We start from the raw sequence: 18839 nt of genomic DNA on the forward strand, positions 1-18839 counted from the left end.
AGTTTTAGAAAGATTAGCTGCCCAGTAGATAAACTGATATTATTCAGTTATGGATCTATTTGAGTGCAGATCACTCTTTCCAGGTCACTGCAATTATCTGCTATTTTTTCCCAGATATTTTAGGGTGTTTTTGTTTGTTTGTTTGTTTTGTTTTTTGTTTATTAGCATATTCATGTACAATATGGGCTCTGAACTGCAGATCTGAGAGAATATTTCTATGCATAGAAGCTTTCCCTCCTTATAATGCATTTGATTCAGCACATGAAGGGCCTTGATAAATAGTCAATTTGATCAGGGGTATTTAGAGTAGGTAAAGCTTTAATGCGATGGTTGGAGTCTCATCGCATCGCTCCTGTGGAGGATGGCCCCATGAGGACAGTTGAAAGTCACACCTGGAGGATGCTCTGGACTCTTACAGTAATGCTTTTATGGCTGAGGACTACAGTTGACTTGCTTACTTTAGGACTGCAGTTGTCATGAACAGTTTTGCACTCAAGTTTCCATCAATGAAGAGTTACAACATCAACAAAACTGTCTTCATGTTAAAAATGTTAATAATAGTCATGCTGTCTGTTGTTGCCCAAATGAGTATGGGTTCCTTTTTGAGTCTGGTTCCTCTCGAGGTTTCTTCCTCATGTCATCTGAGGGAGTTTTTCCTTGCCACCGTCGCTGCAGGCTTGCTCATTGGGGATAGATTAGGGATAAAATTAGCTCATGTTTTAAGTCGTTCAAATTCTGTAAAGCTGCTTTGCGACAGTGTTTATTGTTAAAAGCGCTATACAAATAAACTTGACTTGACTTTAAACATTAGTAGAGCAGTAGTCATACCCCATTGATGAAGTTATAACATTTCAATTTGTAATTTGCATGTGTCACCTATTCAAAAAGTGGGAATTTTAGCTTCTTTTTTTCTGGCACAAAAGTAGATCTTATAATGCCTTTTTCTGTCCTTCCAACTTGGAGATACTCCAACAAGTCCCCAAGTACCAGCAAGAGAAATTATCTGTGTAACTTTGAAGAAAGATGTGAAGTTAGGCCTTGGTAAGGATGCTAAATCTTAAACATTTCATTATTTTAGGTGCATGGTATCCATAAATGAATGTAGTTAACCTTATGACTTGTTTAAGGAAACAATGTTTTTTCTTGTCTTTTTGTTTTGTTTGCTTTAATGCAAGGTATTGTAATTGTTGGAGAAGACAGCACCAGTGGTCTGGATCTAGGTATCTTTATTGCATCTGTTGTGCCAGGAGGACCAGCTAATAGGGATGGACGAATCAGACCAGGTCTATGTACAACCAAGTTATCTATATGAAATATTTCGAAACAGGATCCAGGGTCTGTTCAATAAATAATAATGAAAAAGTATAATTTTACAGAATTCAGATGTGCAGTTTAAGTGGTAGCAGAAATGATCAGCCTCCAGTCATCCTGTCCTCCTTCAGGTAGCCGGTTGATCTCACTGAATAGGACCAGTCTGGAGGGAGTAAGCTTCAACAAAGCAGCAGAATTCATACAAAGTAGCCCCAACCAGGTGGAGCTCATCATCTCCCAATCCAAAGACAAAAGTAAGTCTGGTAGTAATCAGTAGTAGTAATCTGGAGAGATCCCCCAGCATTTGAAGCTCTCTGTGTGATTCAAGTTTGTTATACCATGAAAGTCACATAGCTGTCATTGAATTCTGAAAATGATAGGCATGCAACGATATATCATGCAGTTATAAATCATGATACAAATTTATGAAGATTCAAATTGATGAAATAAAAAATTAATCATGATTACTATCAGGCTACATAGTCTCTTAGTTTTTTCCTAGCTGTAATTGCATTATTTAGACAGCAGAGCAGACAACATCCATACATCCCAGTTTACCAAAACACTCTATGCCTGAGGACTCTCCAGATCTACTCCTTTACCAAATAAAAAGCTAATAGCTTAACAGTTAACAAAAGGCTTGACTAAACAAATGCTAAACAATAAATAGACTAAAGAAATGTTTTCAGCCATGACTTAAACACTGAGACTGTGTCCAAGTCCCGAACACTACTTGGAAGGCTGTTCCATAACTGTGGGGCTTGGTAAGAAAAGGCTCTGCCCCCTGATGTAGCCTTCACTATTTGAGGTATCAACAGATAACCTGCATCTTTTGATCTAAGTAGGTGTGGCAGGTCATAAAGGACCAGAAGTTCACTAAGGTACTGTGGTGCGAGACCATTCAGTGTTCACTGACTACATAGGTCAATAGTAATATTTTATAATCAATGTGAAATTTGATTGGAAATCAGTGCAGTGTGGATAAGCTAGGGGTGATATGGTCATATCTTCTAGTTCTAGTAAGGACTTTTGCTGCTGCATTTTGAACTAACTGGAGCTTGTTTATGCACTTATTGGAACACCCAGACAGTAAGGCATTACAATAATCCAACCTAGAGGGAACAAAGGCATCAGCTCGTTTTTCTGCATCATGTAGTGACATTATTTTTTCTTATCTTGGCAATATTTCTGAGATGAAAATATTAGCCTGTCCATTGATTCATCTGTTACTGTGCAATGATGAATATTGGACAGCTGACAGGGGTCGAGGTCAGGTTTTTTAATCAGGGGTTTGATAACTGCTAGTTTAAAGGACTTTGGTACATAGCCAGTTCTAAGGGAAGAATTGATTATTTTTAGAAGAGGTTCGATTGCTTCTGGTATTATTTGTTTGAAGAGTCATGTAGGTAAGAGATCTAGTACACAAGTTGAAGATTTTGATGTGGAAATTAATGAAGTTAGTTCAATTTCTCTAAGGGGAGTAAAACCTAATTGTTGATCTGATACAGTTATATTGTTCACTTCATGATTACTTAAATTGTCTGGCCTTCAGTTAGAACAGGAACATACATACTTGCCAACTTTTCAAAATTCTCATGGGGGAGAAAAGTGCGTGAATGACATTTTCAATTGGATGAGGGTATGATGCACGGTTGAAATAATAAAAAGAGTGGATCCCAATTAATTGCAAACCATTTGAAATGTATACAATTAAAGAGTTTTTTAATTGTTTATATTGTTCTATCAATTACTATAGGTTATGGGATTCATGTATCAGGCATGAGAGAGCTCAGAGTGAAAAATCTGAAGTAATACTCTTGTCTTGAATTTTAATATAATAACAATGAAAGGGAAGTCTTAAATCAGATTTTTAGCTGAAAAGTCTCATGCCTGAATATTGTATACATATAGAGACCCACAGAAAATAACACAAGTGATACTTTAGAAGAATGTTTATAATTTCTTAAAATAGTCACAGTGAATGAAAGTATTATTGGATTGTATCAAATGTGTTTTCCTTCTGTAAGCTCATGTAAAAAGTACAGAGAACTATAATATCATATATAAATTAAATGAAATTTTAATAAGATTTAACCAAAATAGTAACAACTCAATTAAATAAATACTGCACTGTCTTAGTACTACTAAAATGCATCTCTCTCACTAAACACTTTCCAACAGAATTTTTAAAAAGCACTAGAAATCCTATCAAAATCCTATCGGAATGCATCAAAGGAATTTGCTCATTTGCAACCTTTGACTGAAAGTTTTCAAACAAAATTTAAAAATGGCATTATAAATACTATCATACTAACAAAATATACTCCACAAAGAAATTCACTCGAATGCAAAATTTTAGTACTACCAAAATACACTCACGAGTAATCTTTCACTTAAAACCTCAAAACTCTATCAAAATCAATCACTTTCCAGATAATTCACTTGTAAACTTTCACTTAAAACTTTCAAACATAAATTCAAAATAGCACTAAGACACTACCACACTATTCAAATACACTCATCAAACAAATTCTCTGTCATGCAAAATTTCACTAAACACTTTAGAAGTTGTACATTTTGTTTCTGAAATGGTATGGAAGACTAGTTTAATTTCACACTCAAATGTCCATTATATTCTGATTTAAGGTATCTTTACCTTAAAATGTGTAACTGACTGGTCAAACATTTGCTTATCCATGGAAATTCATTCTCCCATGCAACCTGGTATTTGCATTCATATTTTTGCCGTTTGGTATTTGGTTTAGTGGCTATGATGAATGACTGCTTGTAAAAAATGTCGGACAGCCTGGGTGAATCCTACATTACGGAAGTGACTGTCATTCTGTTCGTTGCTTGGTTAAAAATCAGTTGACGTCAGCAGTGTTTCTCATACGATTCTGATTGGACATAATCGGGAGTATTTTTAACTTGGTGGTAGGGATTTCCCCAAACCGGGAGATTATCCAGTTTTTATCAAATATGATCGGGATGCGGGAGATGGAGACTAAAATCGGGAGCCTCCCGACGAAATCAGGAGGGTTGGCAAGTATGAAAATACAAGTTCCATGCCTCATAAATGAGCATTGCTGTGAAATCATTGTAAAACATAAGCAAGGAAAACCATTTGCTTGTCTGTTCTGTAAAATAATTTTCCTAAAATGTCACTAAATGGGCACCACAATAATTGGCTGTATAAAAACACAGTCTGTATTATGTGAAATTTACTTTAACTTTTTACAGTTAAGTAGAATAATACACATGTAAGAGCTAAAAAAAAATTCTTAATTTGAACAGAAGCTGCCTTGCTGGCAAATACTATGACCTTCAGTCCAATATGATGGGTTTGTGTATCTCTATTTTTTTAGACAGTCAAGGAGAAGATGGTCTTGATGAATTGGTGACAGTGATGATGACACCAAAAACTGGGCATAGACTCCAGGTGCCTGAAGTGCATGTCCTTAGTGTACAGGTATGTCAGAAACAGCAGCAAGCAAATTCATCAAACAATTGCATACCTTTATCTCTGATATGTCAAAGTTAAATATGTTAATAATTTACGATTAGTCTGAGAATAGAGGCGTTCATAGTGCAGCTGAAAAAAAGTCTCTGGCAGTTTGGACATTAGCACTGCTGTAAGTGCACTATCGTATCTTTTACAGACTGATCTGATTCAAAGAGATAATTTGGCCAACATCTAGGAAGGTCAGCTCAGACATCTCTATCCCCGGCCATGGATTTTGGCTCCTCCAGGGGATCCCTAGACATTCTCAAGTCAGCTGTAAGATATAATCTGTCCAGTGGATCATGGGTCTGCCCCAGGTCTTTATACAGTGGGACGTGCCTGATGCATCTCTACCAGGAGCCCGACAGGGGGTATACTAACCCCTTGTGTCTGACCCACCTCTCTACCACTGTTTCTCCCAAAATGGCAAAGGCTCTCCCATCTTGCCAAGCTCCTCACCCAATCACAGAAAGTAAGTTCACCATGAGGCTAAGGACATGCTAAACAGAGAGCTTTGTCCCAATCCTCAACTTCAACTTCCCCTCCACAAAAGGGTACAGTGTCTCTGAGGCTACTGCAAATTCTCAATCTCTATCATTTGTCAATAAGATCCCAATATACTTAGTCATCTAGCAGGGGCAAGGGCTATTCCTTCACCTGAAGGGAGCATCCCACTCTTGAGGTTCTGCTTTTCATCACAGCCATTACATACTCAGCATTTAAGTAAGCATAAACCTTCAAGTAAGTGTTAGAGAGCCACTTCAGATGGATTCTTCTAACCCTCATGCTGGACACATGTCCAACCTTGGCTGTCCTGTGATATTGTGTCCATAAAGACACACCCTTGACAGAGTTGGACACCTATCACATTGCAGAATTGGTGCTGAAAATGGTTGTTGAAAAGAGGGTTGAAAGAAGGTCTCCAATCTGATGGAATGTACATATTGAGCCTGTTGCCTGAGATGGCTGCCTACAATCTGGTAGGTTTTGATATGGTTTTATTCTGTCCATGTACGAGTTGTAGCATCACTGTTCTTGGAATTGTTTCTAATGATTACATTGATGATGTTATTACATTCTATTGTTATAGAGATTCAATTATTAAATGTAGGTCCTTATTTGTTGTTCTTAATCCAAAGCCTGTGAATACAAATGAGGATCAGACTGTTTTCCCCTTGTGGCAGTCACAACTGACTTGCTTATAGGGTAACCTTTAGAGGTGGATGGAACCAGACTGCAAGGTTACAAAGAACACCAGGCTGGTGAGCTCCTGGACAAGAACAAGAAGGTGAGTTGGACCTGGCGTTCTATAACGTCCTCACCTTCACTACTATAAGCACCCACCTCCTGTATATTACCGGAAATTATACTGTTTGAATGTCCAGCTAGAATTTTATAAATGTGATTTTGTGATAGAGCAGCACTGGCAAAAAATATGATACATTTCATCTTGTGGAATCTGAGGAAGGAGGCAGATAGTTATGATTTGACTAAAGACCTGTTAGGTCTTTGTTACCACTGGGAATACTGTGGGGATGTGCAAGGGCCTTGCAGGGCTGTAATTAGCTGATTAGCTGGCTCATGTAATTAGTAGGAAGAACAGAGGGCGCATGGAAGTTCACAAAGCAGTTCAAACTACAAATGTAATCATGATGACTAATAACTGACACTACCTTCTGTAACAAACTAATCATACTCCAAGATATGCTAGTTTATGTACCTAAAAGACTGTTTTTGTATCAGTATTTAAAAGCTCTTGGTTGAGATGAAGGGAGCTTCATGCATTTCTTGAAGATGTGATGGAATTAGCAACATTCATTTTTGTAGCATTGTGTTCTGGATAGAAGATAAACCACATGTTATTAGTGATTTTATAGGCAAGCAAATATTTGAACTTGACTTGAGGAACTACAGAAAACAAGGGGAAATAAAGAGTGGCGTAGCATGTGCACATATTGTACAGCATATTTTTGGGTCATCTGCACTAGTTTGCCAGAAGAGCAATAGAGGTGAGGGAGTGACATCTTCTAAGACTCATGAAGCAGGTTCCAGTAAAACATTACTAAACTACTTTTAAACACTAATTCCATAAATTTCCACAGCTACATGCAGACTTGTAGGCCCAAACGATGTCTGCATAATTTCATCTATTGTATCAGTGATGATCTGTGTGTCTCATGCTTAACTGTTAAGTAGCATTGCACAAAGCATTGTGGTTGTTGTAAAAACAAATTCACTGATGAAGACTCTGATGCTTGAGAGGGATGGCACTCCCATGATGTCATGCAGCTTTCTGAGCCCAAGCCTTAGGATACACTCACTGAAAGCAATGACACTACCAACACAATCCTGCCATTAGTATGACAATGCCCATCACTGCCTGAAGGTAAACTCAGGTATTTTTTGGCTGCTTGGTCCTGTCTGTTTTGCTGGAGAAAGAATTCTTGTATTCAGAAAGTCACAATCATTTGCATATATTATATCATGTCAGCCAAAATCTTTGTTGGCAAAATTTACATAATTGACCCTTTTGCCAACCTTACCTCTAGATAATACCATGACAGTGACCATAACAAAAGGTGTAAATGGTCTTGACTTCAGTTTCCTGCTCTCAGAGTTGAACACATCCCTGGACTGTGGAACTGTTTCCAGGCTAAGCAGCAAAAGAGAGTGGCCTCATCGAGAAGAGGGATGTGATTCTGGCTGTTAATGGAGAATCACTTAAGAGGCTGCCATATCAGGTAATATGTACAGTGGTGCTAATGACCTAAAACCTCATCAGATTTTCACATAAGTCCTAAAAATAGATATAGACAACCCAGTTAAACAAATGAGACAAAAATATTATACTTGGCCATTTCTTTATTGAGGAAAGTGATCCAATATTACATATCTGTGAGTGGCAAAAGTATGTGAACCTCTAGAACTAGTAGTTAATTTGAAGGTGAAATTAGAGTCAGGTGTTTTCAATCAATGGGATGACAATCAGGTGTGAGTGGGCACCCTGTTTTATTTAAAGAACAGGGCTCTATCAAAGTCTGATCTTCACAACACATGTTTGTGGAAGTGTATCATGGCAGGAACAAAGGAGATTTCTGAGGACCTTAGAAAAAGTGTTGTTGATGCTCCTCAGGCTGGAAAAGGTTACAAAACCGTCTCTAAAGAGTTTGGACTCCACCAGTCCACATTCAGACAGATTGTGTACAAATGGAAGAAATTCAAGACCATTGTTACCCTCCCCAGGGGTGGTCGACCAACAAAGATCATTCCAAGAGCAAGGCGTGTAATAGTCGGTGAGGTCACAAAGGACACCAAGGTAACTTCTAAGCAACTGAAGGCCTCTCTCACATTGGCTAATGTTAATGTTCATGAGTCCACCGTCAGGAGAACACTGAACAACAATGGTGTGCATGGCAAGGTTGCAAGGAGAAAGCCACTGCTCTCCAAAAAGAACATTGCTGCTCATCTGCAGTTTACTAAAGATCACGTGGACAAGCCAGAAGGCTATTGGAAAAATGTTTTGTGGACAGATAAGACCAAAATATAAATTTTTGGTTTAAATGAGAAACGTTATGTTTGGAGAAGGGCGGCACGGTGGTGTAGTGGTTAGCGCTGTCGCCTCACAGCAAGAAGGTCCGGGTTTGAGCCCCGTGGCCGGCGAGGGCCTTTCTGTGCGGAGTTTGCATGTTCTCCCCGTGTTCGCGTGGGTTTCCTCCGGGTGCTCCGGTTTCCCCCACAGTCCAAAGACATGCAGGTTAGGTTAACTGGTGACTCTAAATTGACCGTAGGTGTGAATGTGAGTGTGAATGGTTGTCTGTGTCTCTGTGTCAGCCCTGTGATGACCTGGCGACTTGTTCAGGGTGTACCCCGCCTTTCGCCCGTAGTCAGCTGGGATAGGCTCCAGCTTGCCTGCGACCCTGTAGAACAGGATAAAGCGGCTACAGATAATGAGATGAGATGTTTGGAGAAAGGAAAACACTGCATTCCAGCATTCCAGCAGTTCATGTGAGGAAACCCACCAACATCCCAGAGTTGAAGCTGTTCTGTACAGAGGAATGGGCTAAAATTCCTCCAAGCCAGTGTGCAGGACTGATCAACAGTTACTGGAAATGTTTAGTTACAGTTATTGCTGCACAAGGGGGTCACATCAGATACTGAAAGCAAAGGTTCACATACTTTTGCCACTCACAGATATGTAATATTGGATCATTTTCCTCAATAAAGAAATGACCAAGTATAATATTTTTGTCTCATTTGTTTAACTGGGTTCTCTTTATCTACTTTTAGGACTTGTGTGAAAATCTGATGATGTTTTAGGTCATATTTATGCAGAAATATAAAAAATTCTAAAGGGTTCACAAACTTTCAAGCACCACTGTATATCAGTATAAGTTCTACTTGTACAGCTTATGTGTAGGGAGAAAAAAAAACAGCCAAGCAAAGATCTCTCAGATGGTAAAGCTAACATTTACATTAAATCAACCCTTTTACAAATACAACCCTGATTCCAAAAAAGTTGGGACAAAGTACAAATTGTAAATAAAAACAGAATGCAATGATGTGGAAGTTTCAAAATTCCATATTTTATTCAGAACCTTATCCCATTTGTGAAACATGGTGGTGGTAGTAGCATAGTTTGGGCCTGTTTTGCTGCATCTGGGCCAGGATGGCTTGCCATCATTGATGGAACAATGAATTCTGAATTATACCAGTGAATTCTAAAGGAAAATGTCAGGACATCTGTCCATGAACTGAATCTCAAGAGAAGGTGGGTCATGCAGCAAGACAATGACCCTAAGCACACAAGTTGTTCTACCAAAGAATGGTTAAAGTAGAATAAAGTTAATGTTTTGGAATGGCCAAGTCAAAGTCCTGACCTTAATCCAATTGAAATGTTGTGGAAGGACATGAAGCAAGCAGTTCATGTGAGGAAACCCACCAACATCCCAGAGTTGAAGCTGTTCTGTACAGAGGAATGGGCTAAAATTCCTCCAAGCCAGTGTGCAGGACTGATCAACAGTTACTGGAAACATTTAGTTGCAGTTATTGCTGCACAAGGGGGTCACATCAGATACTGAAAGCAAAGGTTCACATACTTTTGCCACTCACAGATATGTAATATTGGATCATTTTCCTCAATAAAGAAATGACCAAGTATAATATTTTGTCTCATTTGTTTAACTGGGTTCTCTTTATCTACTTTTAGGACTTATGTGAAAATCTGATGATGTTTTAGGTCATATTTATGCAGAAATATAGAAAATTCTAAAGGGTTCACAAACTTTCAAGCACCACTGTATATCAGTATAAGTTCGACTTGTACAGATTATGTGTAGGGAGAAAAAAAACAGCCAAGCAAAGATCTCTCAGATGGTAAAGCTAACATTTACATTAAATCAACCCTTTTACAAATACAACCCTGATTCCAAAAAAGTTGGGACAAAGTACAAATTGTAAATAAAAACAGAATGCAATGATGTGGAAGTTTCAAAATTCCATATTTTATTCAGAATAGAACATAGATGACATATCAAATGCTTAAACTGAGTAAATGTATCATTTAAAGAGAAAAATTAAAATTTCATGACTACAACACATCTCAAAAAAGTTGGGACAAGGCCATGTTTACCACTGTGAGACATCCTCTTTTCTCTTTACAACAGTCTGTAAACGTTTGGGGACTGAGGAGACAAGTTGCTCGAGTTTAGGGAGAGGAATGTTAACCCATTCTTGTCTAATGTAGGATTCTAGTTGCTCAACTGTCTTAAGTCTTTTTTGTCGTATCTTCCGTTTTATGATGCGCCAAATGTTTTCTATGGGTGAAAGATCTGGACTGCAGGCTGGCCAGTTCAGTACCCAGACCCTTCTTCTACACAGCCATGATGCTGTAATTGATGCAGTATGTGGTTTGGCATTGTCATGTTGGAAAATGCAAGGTCTTCCCTGAAAGAGACGTCGTCTGGATGGGAGCATATGTTGCTCTAGAACCTGGATATACGTTTCAGCATTGATGGTGTCTTTCCAGATGTGTAAGCTGCCCATGCCACACGCACTAATGCAACCCCATACCATCAGAGATGCAGGCTTCTGAACTGAGCGCTGATAACAACTTGGATCGCCCTTCTCCTCTTTAGTCCGAATGACACGGCGTCCCTGATTTCCATAAAGAACTTCAAATTTTGATTCGTCTGACCACAGAACAGTTTTCCACTTTGCCACAGTCCATTTTAAATGAGCCTTGGCCCAGAGAAGACGTCTGCGCTTCTGGATCGTGTTTAGATACGGCTTCTTCTTTGAACTATAGAGTTTTAGCTGGCAACGGTGGATGGCACGGTGAATTGTGTTCACAGATAATGTTCTCTGGAAATATTCCTGAGCCCATTTTGTGATTTCCAATACAGAAGCATGCCTGTATGTGATGCAGTGCCGTCTAAGGGCCCGAAGATCACGGGCACCCAGTATTGTTTTCCGGCCTTGACCCTTATGCACAGAGATTCTTCCAGATTCTCTGAATCTTTTGATGATATTATGCACTGTAGATGATGATATGTTCAAACTCTTTGCAATTTTACACTGTCGAACTCCTTTCTGATATTGCTCCACTATTTGTCGGCGCAGAATTAGGGGGATTGGTGATCCTCTTCCCATCTTTACTTCTGAGAGCCGCTGCCACTCCAAGATGCTCTTTTTATACCCAGTCATGTTAATGACCTATTGCCAATTGACCTAATGAGTTGCAATTTGGTCCTCCAGCTGTTCCTTTTTTGTACCTTTAACTTTTCCAGCCTCTTATTGCCCAGTCCCAACATTTTTGAGATGTGTTGCTGTCATGAAATTTCAAATGAGCCAATATTTGGCATGAAATTTCAAAATGTCTCACTTTCGACATTTGATATGTTGTCTATGTTCTATTGTGAATACAATATCAGTTTTTAAGATTTGTAAATTATTGCATTCCATTTTTATTTACAATTTGTACTTTGTCCCAACTTTTTTGGAATCGGGGTTGTACATGATGTAAAAACATATCCAGATCATTTAGATGTTTTTATTACTTAAAATGTCAAATTAATTTTAATTTTTTGTAAGTACACCTTGTATTAAAAAGTAAATGGATTGTCCATGTGAAGGATTACATGAGTTAAACTTTAATGTACAAAAAAATAAATAAATAAGTAATTGTTAACATTCGGGTCTAAACTATGAAATGTTGATGACCAAAATTACAGAAAATGTAATTTTTTTAAAGAAAATATAGCACTATGCTTATTTTTTTTTTAATTCCATGCAGTTTGATATATAATATAAATCACTCTGCTTAGACCATATCATTGAAACATGTCCTGTTTAATGTTTTACCACTTACAGGGCAAAGTTTTGAGAAAGTCTCCTACTGCACAATTGTGGAAAATGTCTCTTATCACTTTCCAATGAGTTATGACCCACTTATGATAAAAAAGTGAATTTAACAGGTAAAACTCTCAAAAATGGCATAATAATTATTGTGATTATTATTTTCTCCCATTTCTTGCTTGTTTATCTTTTCCTTTGCCTTTTTTTATGGGTCATTTCAGGATATACCCTGTAGTACAATAGCAAAAACATTAAAAAGAGCCTCAATATGGCCTTCTAGGATCCATTTGTTATTTTCATTCCTGATTTTTAATAAGAATGTTCAAGATGGAAGGGAGTTTGGCTATAATGAACTAGCAGGAGAATTGCAAACAGACAAGCAATAAAGCAAACAATAAATCTGTTAGTTTGTCACAATAACAAATACAAAATATGGTCACAAGTTGGGTTTATTTATTATTATTATTATTATTATTATTATTATTATTATATGAAGCTTCTCAGTCATCTAGGTCATAGTAAACCGTGCTTGCTAAAGAAGGCAACTGGACTTGCTTGAAATTCTTGAAGACGTTTCATCTCTCATCCGAAAGGCTTTTTCAGTTCTGTCTGACGAGTGGGGAGCAGTGTTGCCAGATACTGCTGACGTTTTCCAGCCCAAAATATGTTCGAAACCCGCCAAAAATATACTTAAAACCGCCCAAAATGTAAAATGTACTTGATGCCTATCTTGTAAAGTAAAAATATGCAGCTAAAGACCAGTATACTATTTGTAAATTGAACAACAATGCAAACAACTTCTAAATGGCAACATGAGACCGTCAGTGCTGGAGGTGAAAAATCTGCTGTCTGGTACTAGGCTATGCATGGTTGAATCAGATTATAACTTTGCAATCATCTGCTGTGTTCTGAATCCTACATGCACCAGTAGGTGACGCACACGCATAATATTATGTAGGCTATGTTAGGCTACAATGCATATCTAACATCTGCATTGCTGAGGTTATTTATTTTTTATTTGTCTTTTATTCATTTATCTATTTATTTATCTTGTTTGTTTTATTAATTTTATAGGCCTAGTTATTCTGCTTAATTTATGTTTGTCTACATCCATGTATTTTCTTCATCTCTTATCCTGATTTTTGTGGATTTGTTAGATTGTACCTGTTTTATATACTTCAATTAAAAAAAAAGTTAGGCTATGATGCATGGTTGAATGTAACATGAGAAGAGAAAATGGAGAATGGATTGCATCATTCTTATTTACTAGTTTGAGTTCAGTTTCTGCACTACATTACACACATTCATATTAGTCTTACAGTTACATCGACATTTTTTTGTTTAAATAATACTTAATGAGATTAATGTTTATTGTTAATGATTAATTTAGGCCAATGCTCAATTTTGGTTGTTTAAAATACCTAAGGGGTACTGGTTAAACTAGGTCTATGACTTGCCTCAGTTGACCAAAGATAGCTGTTTTTCCTGATTTCCTTCACATATTCAAGAACATCATTCGGCTTAGTTTAATATGGATTGGATTGGATGTAGACTAGTGGACGTAGATAGTACATAGAATGTGCTGCATCAAAGTCCTTCTAAGGCTATATAAGTGTCTCTGGCTGCATTCTCACACAGAACGTTGGTGCAAAATATTTATAAACATCTGATAAAAACCCGCCGAACTAACGTCAAACCCACCCAATTTTTGTCAACCAGCCCAAGCCATTTTTTGCCTGCAAAGTAGAATTCAAAACCGCCCAATTGGGCGTGAAACTGCCCAATCTGGCAACACTGGTGGGAAGTTCCAGGTATTTATCCTCTAGTGGACCAAAACCAACCCTAAGGAGAGTCGTTGAGGTCACATGGGTCGTTGAGTCATCCTGTAGGTGTAATGCCGCTTTTCCACTACAAACGCGGCTGAGTTGGGCTGAGCCGTGCCGTGCTGAGTTGGGCTGAGTCGAGCTGAGTGGGGCTGTTGGAGTTGCATTTCGACTATAACCACGCTGAACCGTGCTGGCTGGAAGTGGGTGGACACATTGGGTGGAGTTAGCGAAAGTGGGTGGACGTCATGTGATGTCGTTAGGCGGCGCAAACAGTGACATCAGTGACCTTTTAAGCGATAGTCTCACGACCCGGATAGTAAACAATAAACATGGAGGACATGGAGTCATTAGTGTTGCTGGTCTTGGTGCTGTGGCTTGTTGTCACCGACAATGCCAACAGATACTGGCAAGAGCGTATAGATGAGGCGAGGCGCATAAGGCTTCAGAAATTCTCGTAATTCGTAATTCTTCTTCTTCTGGGTTTACAGTGTTTACAGATCCCAGCATGCTCGCGGGGCGTGTGTGGGCATGTGAGGACACTCCTCCTCACCAATCAGTGCACAGGGGAGTGTCTCCTCACGTCCCTAGCCCCACTCGGCTCGGTTTGGCTCGCTCCAGCCCCACTCCAAAACCGTGCGAGTTTTGGGTGCTAAGCAGGGCTGAAGCGAGCTGAGTCATGCTGTTCTGAGCTAGTCGAAACGCGAGCCGTGTCGGGCTGAAGTGAGCTGAAGCGAGCTGAAGTGAGCTGAAAAAGGGTAGTGGAAAAGGGCCATAAGTCCCTGGGGCCCGGGGTGTGAACGGTATTAGCAGCTTAGCAGGTCATTAGGGTGATCTGTGGGTCATTGGCTCTCTCAGCCATCATGTGAGTCATTGAAGTCAACTGAGTTTTGGTGTGGACGTGTGTTCAGTTTTCTGGGAAGTGTGCCAAGGACTGCATTGTAGGTGGCTGATAAGTGGTGTCTCAGACCACCTCTGTTCAGTGATGGTTGTTCCAGGTTGACGAAGATGGCTTCTTTTACTCCACTTTCAAACCAGTCTTCTCTGGCTAAAATGTGTACATTGCAGTCCTGAAACAAGTGTCCTTTGTTATTAAGATGAAGATAGACTGCAGAGTCCTGGCCTGAGGAACTGGCTCTCCTGTGTTGAACCATGCACTTGTGAAGTGGTTGTTTCATTTTCCCAATGTACAGGTCTGTGCATTCCTCACTGCATTGAATTGCATACACTACATTGTCCTGTTTGTGTCTGGGTATTCTGTTTTTAGGGTGGACCAATTTCTGCCTCAGAGTGTTACTGGGTCTGAAGTGTACAGGGTTGTTGTGTTTGTAGAAGATCCTCCTGAGTTTCCTGATGAAACACACTTATTGCACATATCAGGTGGTCGTAATTGCAGAAGATAAAACAGAAAAAAAAAACAGAAAAAGCAATGCAATAACTATTGACAGACATACAGATGTGAGTCTACTGTGAGCAGTGGTGGTTGTACAGTCTAACAGCTGCAGGAAGGAATGATCTGTGGTAACACTCCTTCACACACTTAGGGTGGAGCAACCTCCCGCTTAAGGAGCTGTGCAGTCCAGTGAGTAAGTCCTGTAGGGGGTGGGAGTCATTCTCCATCATAGATGACAGCTTAGCCATCATCCTCCTCCCACCCACTACCTTCACTGGCTCCAGGGGCCATCCCAGCACAGAGCTGGCCCTCCTGATCAGTTTGTCCAGTCTTTTCCTGTCAGCTGTGGAGATGCTGAGATCTTTCACGCCATGAAAGATGGCTGACACCACCACAGTGTCAAAAAAGGTCTCCCAGCAAACCACGCCATGAAAGATGGCTGACACCACCACAGTGTCAAAAAAGGTCTTCAGGAGTGCCCCTTGCACTCCAAAAGACCTGAGTCTCCACAGCAGATACAGCCTGCTCAGACCTTTCCTGTACAGTGCTGTTTGCTGTCCAGCAAACCACGCCATGAAAGATGGCTGACACCACCACAGTGTCAAAAAAGGTCTTCAGGAGTGCCCCTTGCACTCCAAAAGACCTGAGTCTCCACAGCAGATACAGCCTGCTCAGACCTTTCCTGTACAGTGCTGTGGTGTTAACAGTCCAGTCCAGTTTATAAGATGTCACCAGCTCAATGTCCTTCCTCTGGATGCTCACTGGTGTTGGGGGGGAGTAAGAGCGCCTGCAAAAATCTGATCTGGAGGTGGTTTCACTGGCACCAGTCCACAAAGTCCTGCAACAGTCCTCTGTACTCCCTGTCGTCCCCATCTATGAAATGAATGTTAGTTGAACTGATAAAAATGCAAATGTAGATTTGTGTACTCCATTAAGAGAAAAGCATATAAATAGCTGGATGAATATCTCAAGTCAGTATAATTTTGCTGGGTGGTGTTGTATAAATGTATGAAATATGGACGTTTGTATTTTTAAATACCAGTAGGTGGCACCAGAGTCTAAGACTATTTTTAAAATAAGGACGTTATGAATAGGAACTGCTTCCATTTGACATTTTGTCTCTTTAGATTTGTAAGGTTATGAAGATAAACAGCCAGAGATAAGTTTATAATTAAAGATAAAGGTTTATAGACTGTCAGCTCCAGGATATTTATCCTACAAAAAGGGGACGTTAATATTTATTTTAAAAGCCCATTCTAACTGTACTATACCTACACAGCACACCACACTATTAGGAACTGACAGATATTTATTCTGTTATTTGGAGATTTAGAAAAATCCTCAAAATGTTCTCAGAATTTTGCTTGCTTTTTTAAAAAAATACTGGAAAACAAGAGATGATTCAGTATTAATAAAACTATAGAGTGTTTTTTTTTTGTTTAAACACATGGCATAAATGGTAAAAGTTTAACAGATATTAACTAATTACAGGAAGCCCTTGCTGGTGAGTGAGAAAAGTGTTCAAGTAAAAGTTCTTTCTTCAAACTTTTCTGCTGTGTTGAAAATAATAAAACTAATTTCCAGCATCATCTGATGTGTGAGGGAAGGTTGGGAGCAGGAGTTATACTTACAGCGGTGGAAATCTCATCTCATCTCATTATCTCTAGCCACTTTATCCTGTTCTACAGGGTCGCAGGCAAGCTGGAGCCTATCCCAGCTGACTACGGGCGAAAGGCAGGGTACACCCTGGACAAGTTGCCAGGTCATCACAGGGCTGACACATAGACACAGACAACCATTCACACCTACGGTCAATTTAGAGTCACCAGTTAACCTAACCTGCATGTCTTTGGACTGTGGGGGAAACTGGAGCACCCAGAGGAAACCCACACGGACACGGGGAGAACATGCAAACTCCACACAGAAAGGCCCTCGTCGGCCACAGGGCTCAAACCTAGACCTTCTTGCTGTGAGGCGACAGCACTAACCACTACACCACTGTGCCGCCTATAATAAGTTTATAATAATAAAAAAATAAGCCTATAAATAATGACCACACAATTTTGTGGATATTTTATATTAATGACATTAATTTAAGAATATGATAAGTAAAGAAAGCAAGCCAACGCAATCCCATAAATGAAGACTAATCAGGCAACTAACCCCTAACTGCACCTTGAGCAAGGCACTTAACCCCCAATTGTTCCTGGGCACTGTAGCATGGCTGCCCACTGCTCTGGGTATGTGTGTGTGCTCATTGCTCACTTGTGTGTGTGCATGCATCTTCATATGGGTTAAATGCAGAGGACGAATTTCACTGTGCTTGAGTGTGCATGTGACAAATAAAGGCTTCTTCTTCTTTTTCTAATCATTTGATTATGACAAAAGAAATGTATAATGAATAATATATTATTAGTAAAACTTTAATATTAATAATATTATGTATTATTAAATATTGTTATTGGCATAGCAATGATTCAAAATAATTTTCATTTCTGTTTTTCAGGCTTTACCCTGATCAGATATTTTGAGTAAAAAACAAACAAACAAAAAAACCCTTCCACTTCCTCTTTTTACACTGTACCCTGATCTCACAGCTGTCTGTGCACTCAAACTTTTATGGAGTTTTGTGGGCTACAAAATACTATATGCAAAACAGCTGTGCCATGCACACACATGATATTTTATAGGATAGGTGATTGGCATTCGTCAAAATTGACATGCAAGTATGAAGAAAATAAGTGTTTCCAAAACTTGTGTAAATCCAGCAGAAACTTTTAGCTCAGTTCAGTTTGTGCAAAAATTTACACACATCTTTACTAAAAGATTGATAAATGAGGCCCATTGTTTCCATCTGTTGTTAATGGGCCCTCAGTGCACGCTACTTGTCAGACCAGACCTTTCCTATATAAACGGGTCACTGAGTGTGGCACAGCAGTTCACACACCTTGAACTGAAGTTCTGACCCTTTGCAGGGACCCCAGTATACTGGCATGTTCGCAAGGGTTTTTAAGAGTGCATGCTCTATGTGTGCAACTATTGCATGCAAGAAACTTTTAGTAGCATTTCTTTCTTTACTGCTCTAAGTGTTACGTGGCAGCTTTGGTTGCACAGTTGACAGTTGGCACATAACTTTTCTTGAGGCCACATACCATCTCCAAACTCCAAGCAAAACCTTGGATCAGGACTTGGTGCGAAGCAGTGCTAGCCATTTTTAAACTCATAGATGATGCGGATATAAAGTTGCTTTTGTTCTCAAGGTCATGCTGTTGTACTGAATATCAGCACGGTTGTGATTAGCTACGGCACTCTGCCTTTGGCTTCATACCTATGACTGAATCACAGCTGTGCCGATATTTGAGTGCAACAGCACTCCTTCTCATGTGATACTGCTTAATTATTTTAAGCATGCTAGTGTTCAGGATCTTTTTAAAAATTGTCTTTTTTCAGATAGACA

At 39.3% G+C, this 18839-nt stretch overlaps 1 protein-coding gene across 1 annotated transcript in view; it reads left to right on the top strand.

Annotated features, from left to right (window-relative positions):
- frmpd2 (FERM and PDZ domain containing 2) overlaps positions 1 to 9831 on the top strand; it is a gene marked incomplete at its 3' end in the record, with an annotated part of 63074 nt that extends 53243 nt beyond the window's left edge. Inside the window, 10 exon segments of the mRNA XM_060938831.1 lie at positions 964 to 1041; positions 1176 to 1283; positions 1443 to 1565; positions 2708 to 2717; positions 4609 to 4780; positions 6033 to 6101; positions 7173 to 7209; positions 7363 to 7456; positions 7458 to 7554; positions 9727 to 9831. Of these exon segments, the coding sequence (XP_060794814.1) occupies positions 964 to 1041; positions 1176 to 1283; positions 1443 to 1565; positions 2708 to 2717; positions 4609 to 4780; positions 6033 to 6101; positions 7173 to 7209; positions 7363 to 7456; positions 7458 to 7554; positions 9727 to 9831 (893 nt within the window).
- Positions 9832 to 18839: the final 9008 nt, after the last annotated feature.

This window comes from Neoarius graeffei, chromosome 14 (assembly GCF_027579695.1).
Source record: "Neoarius graeffei isolate fNeoGra1 chromosome 14, fNeoGra1.pri, whole genome shotgun sequence".
NCBI classification, from domain to species: Eukaryota; Metazoa; Chordata; class Actinopteri; order Siluriformes; family Ariidae; genus Neoarius; species Neoarius graeffei.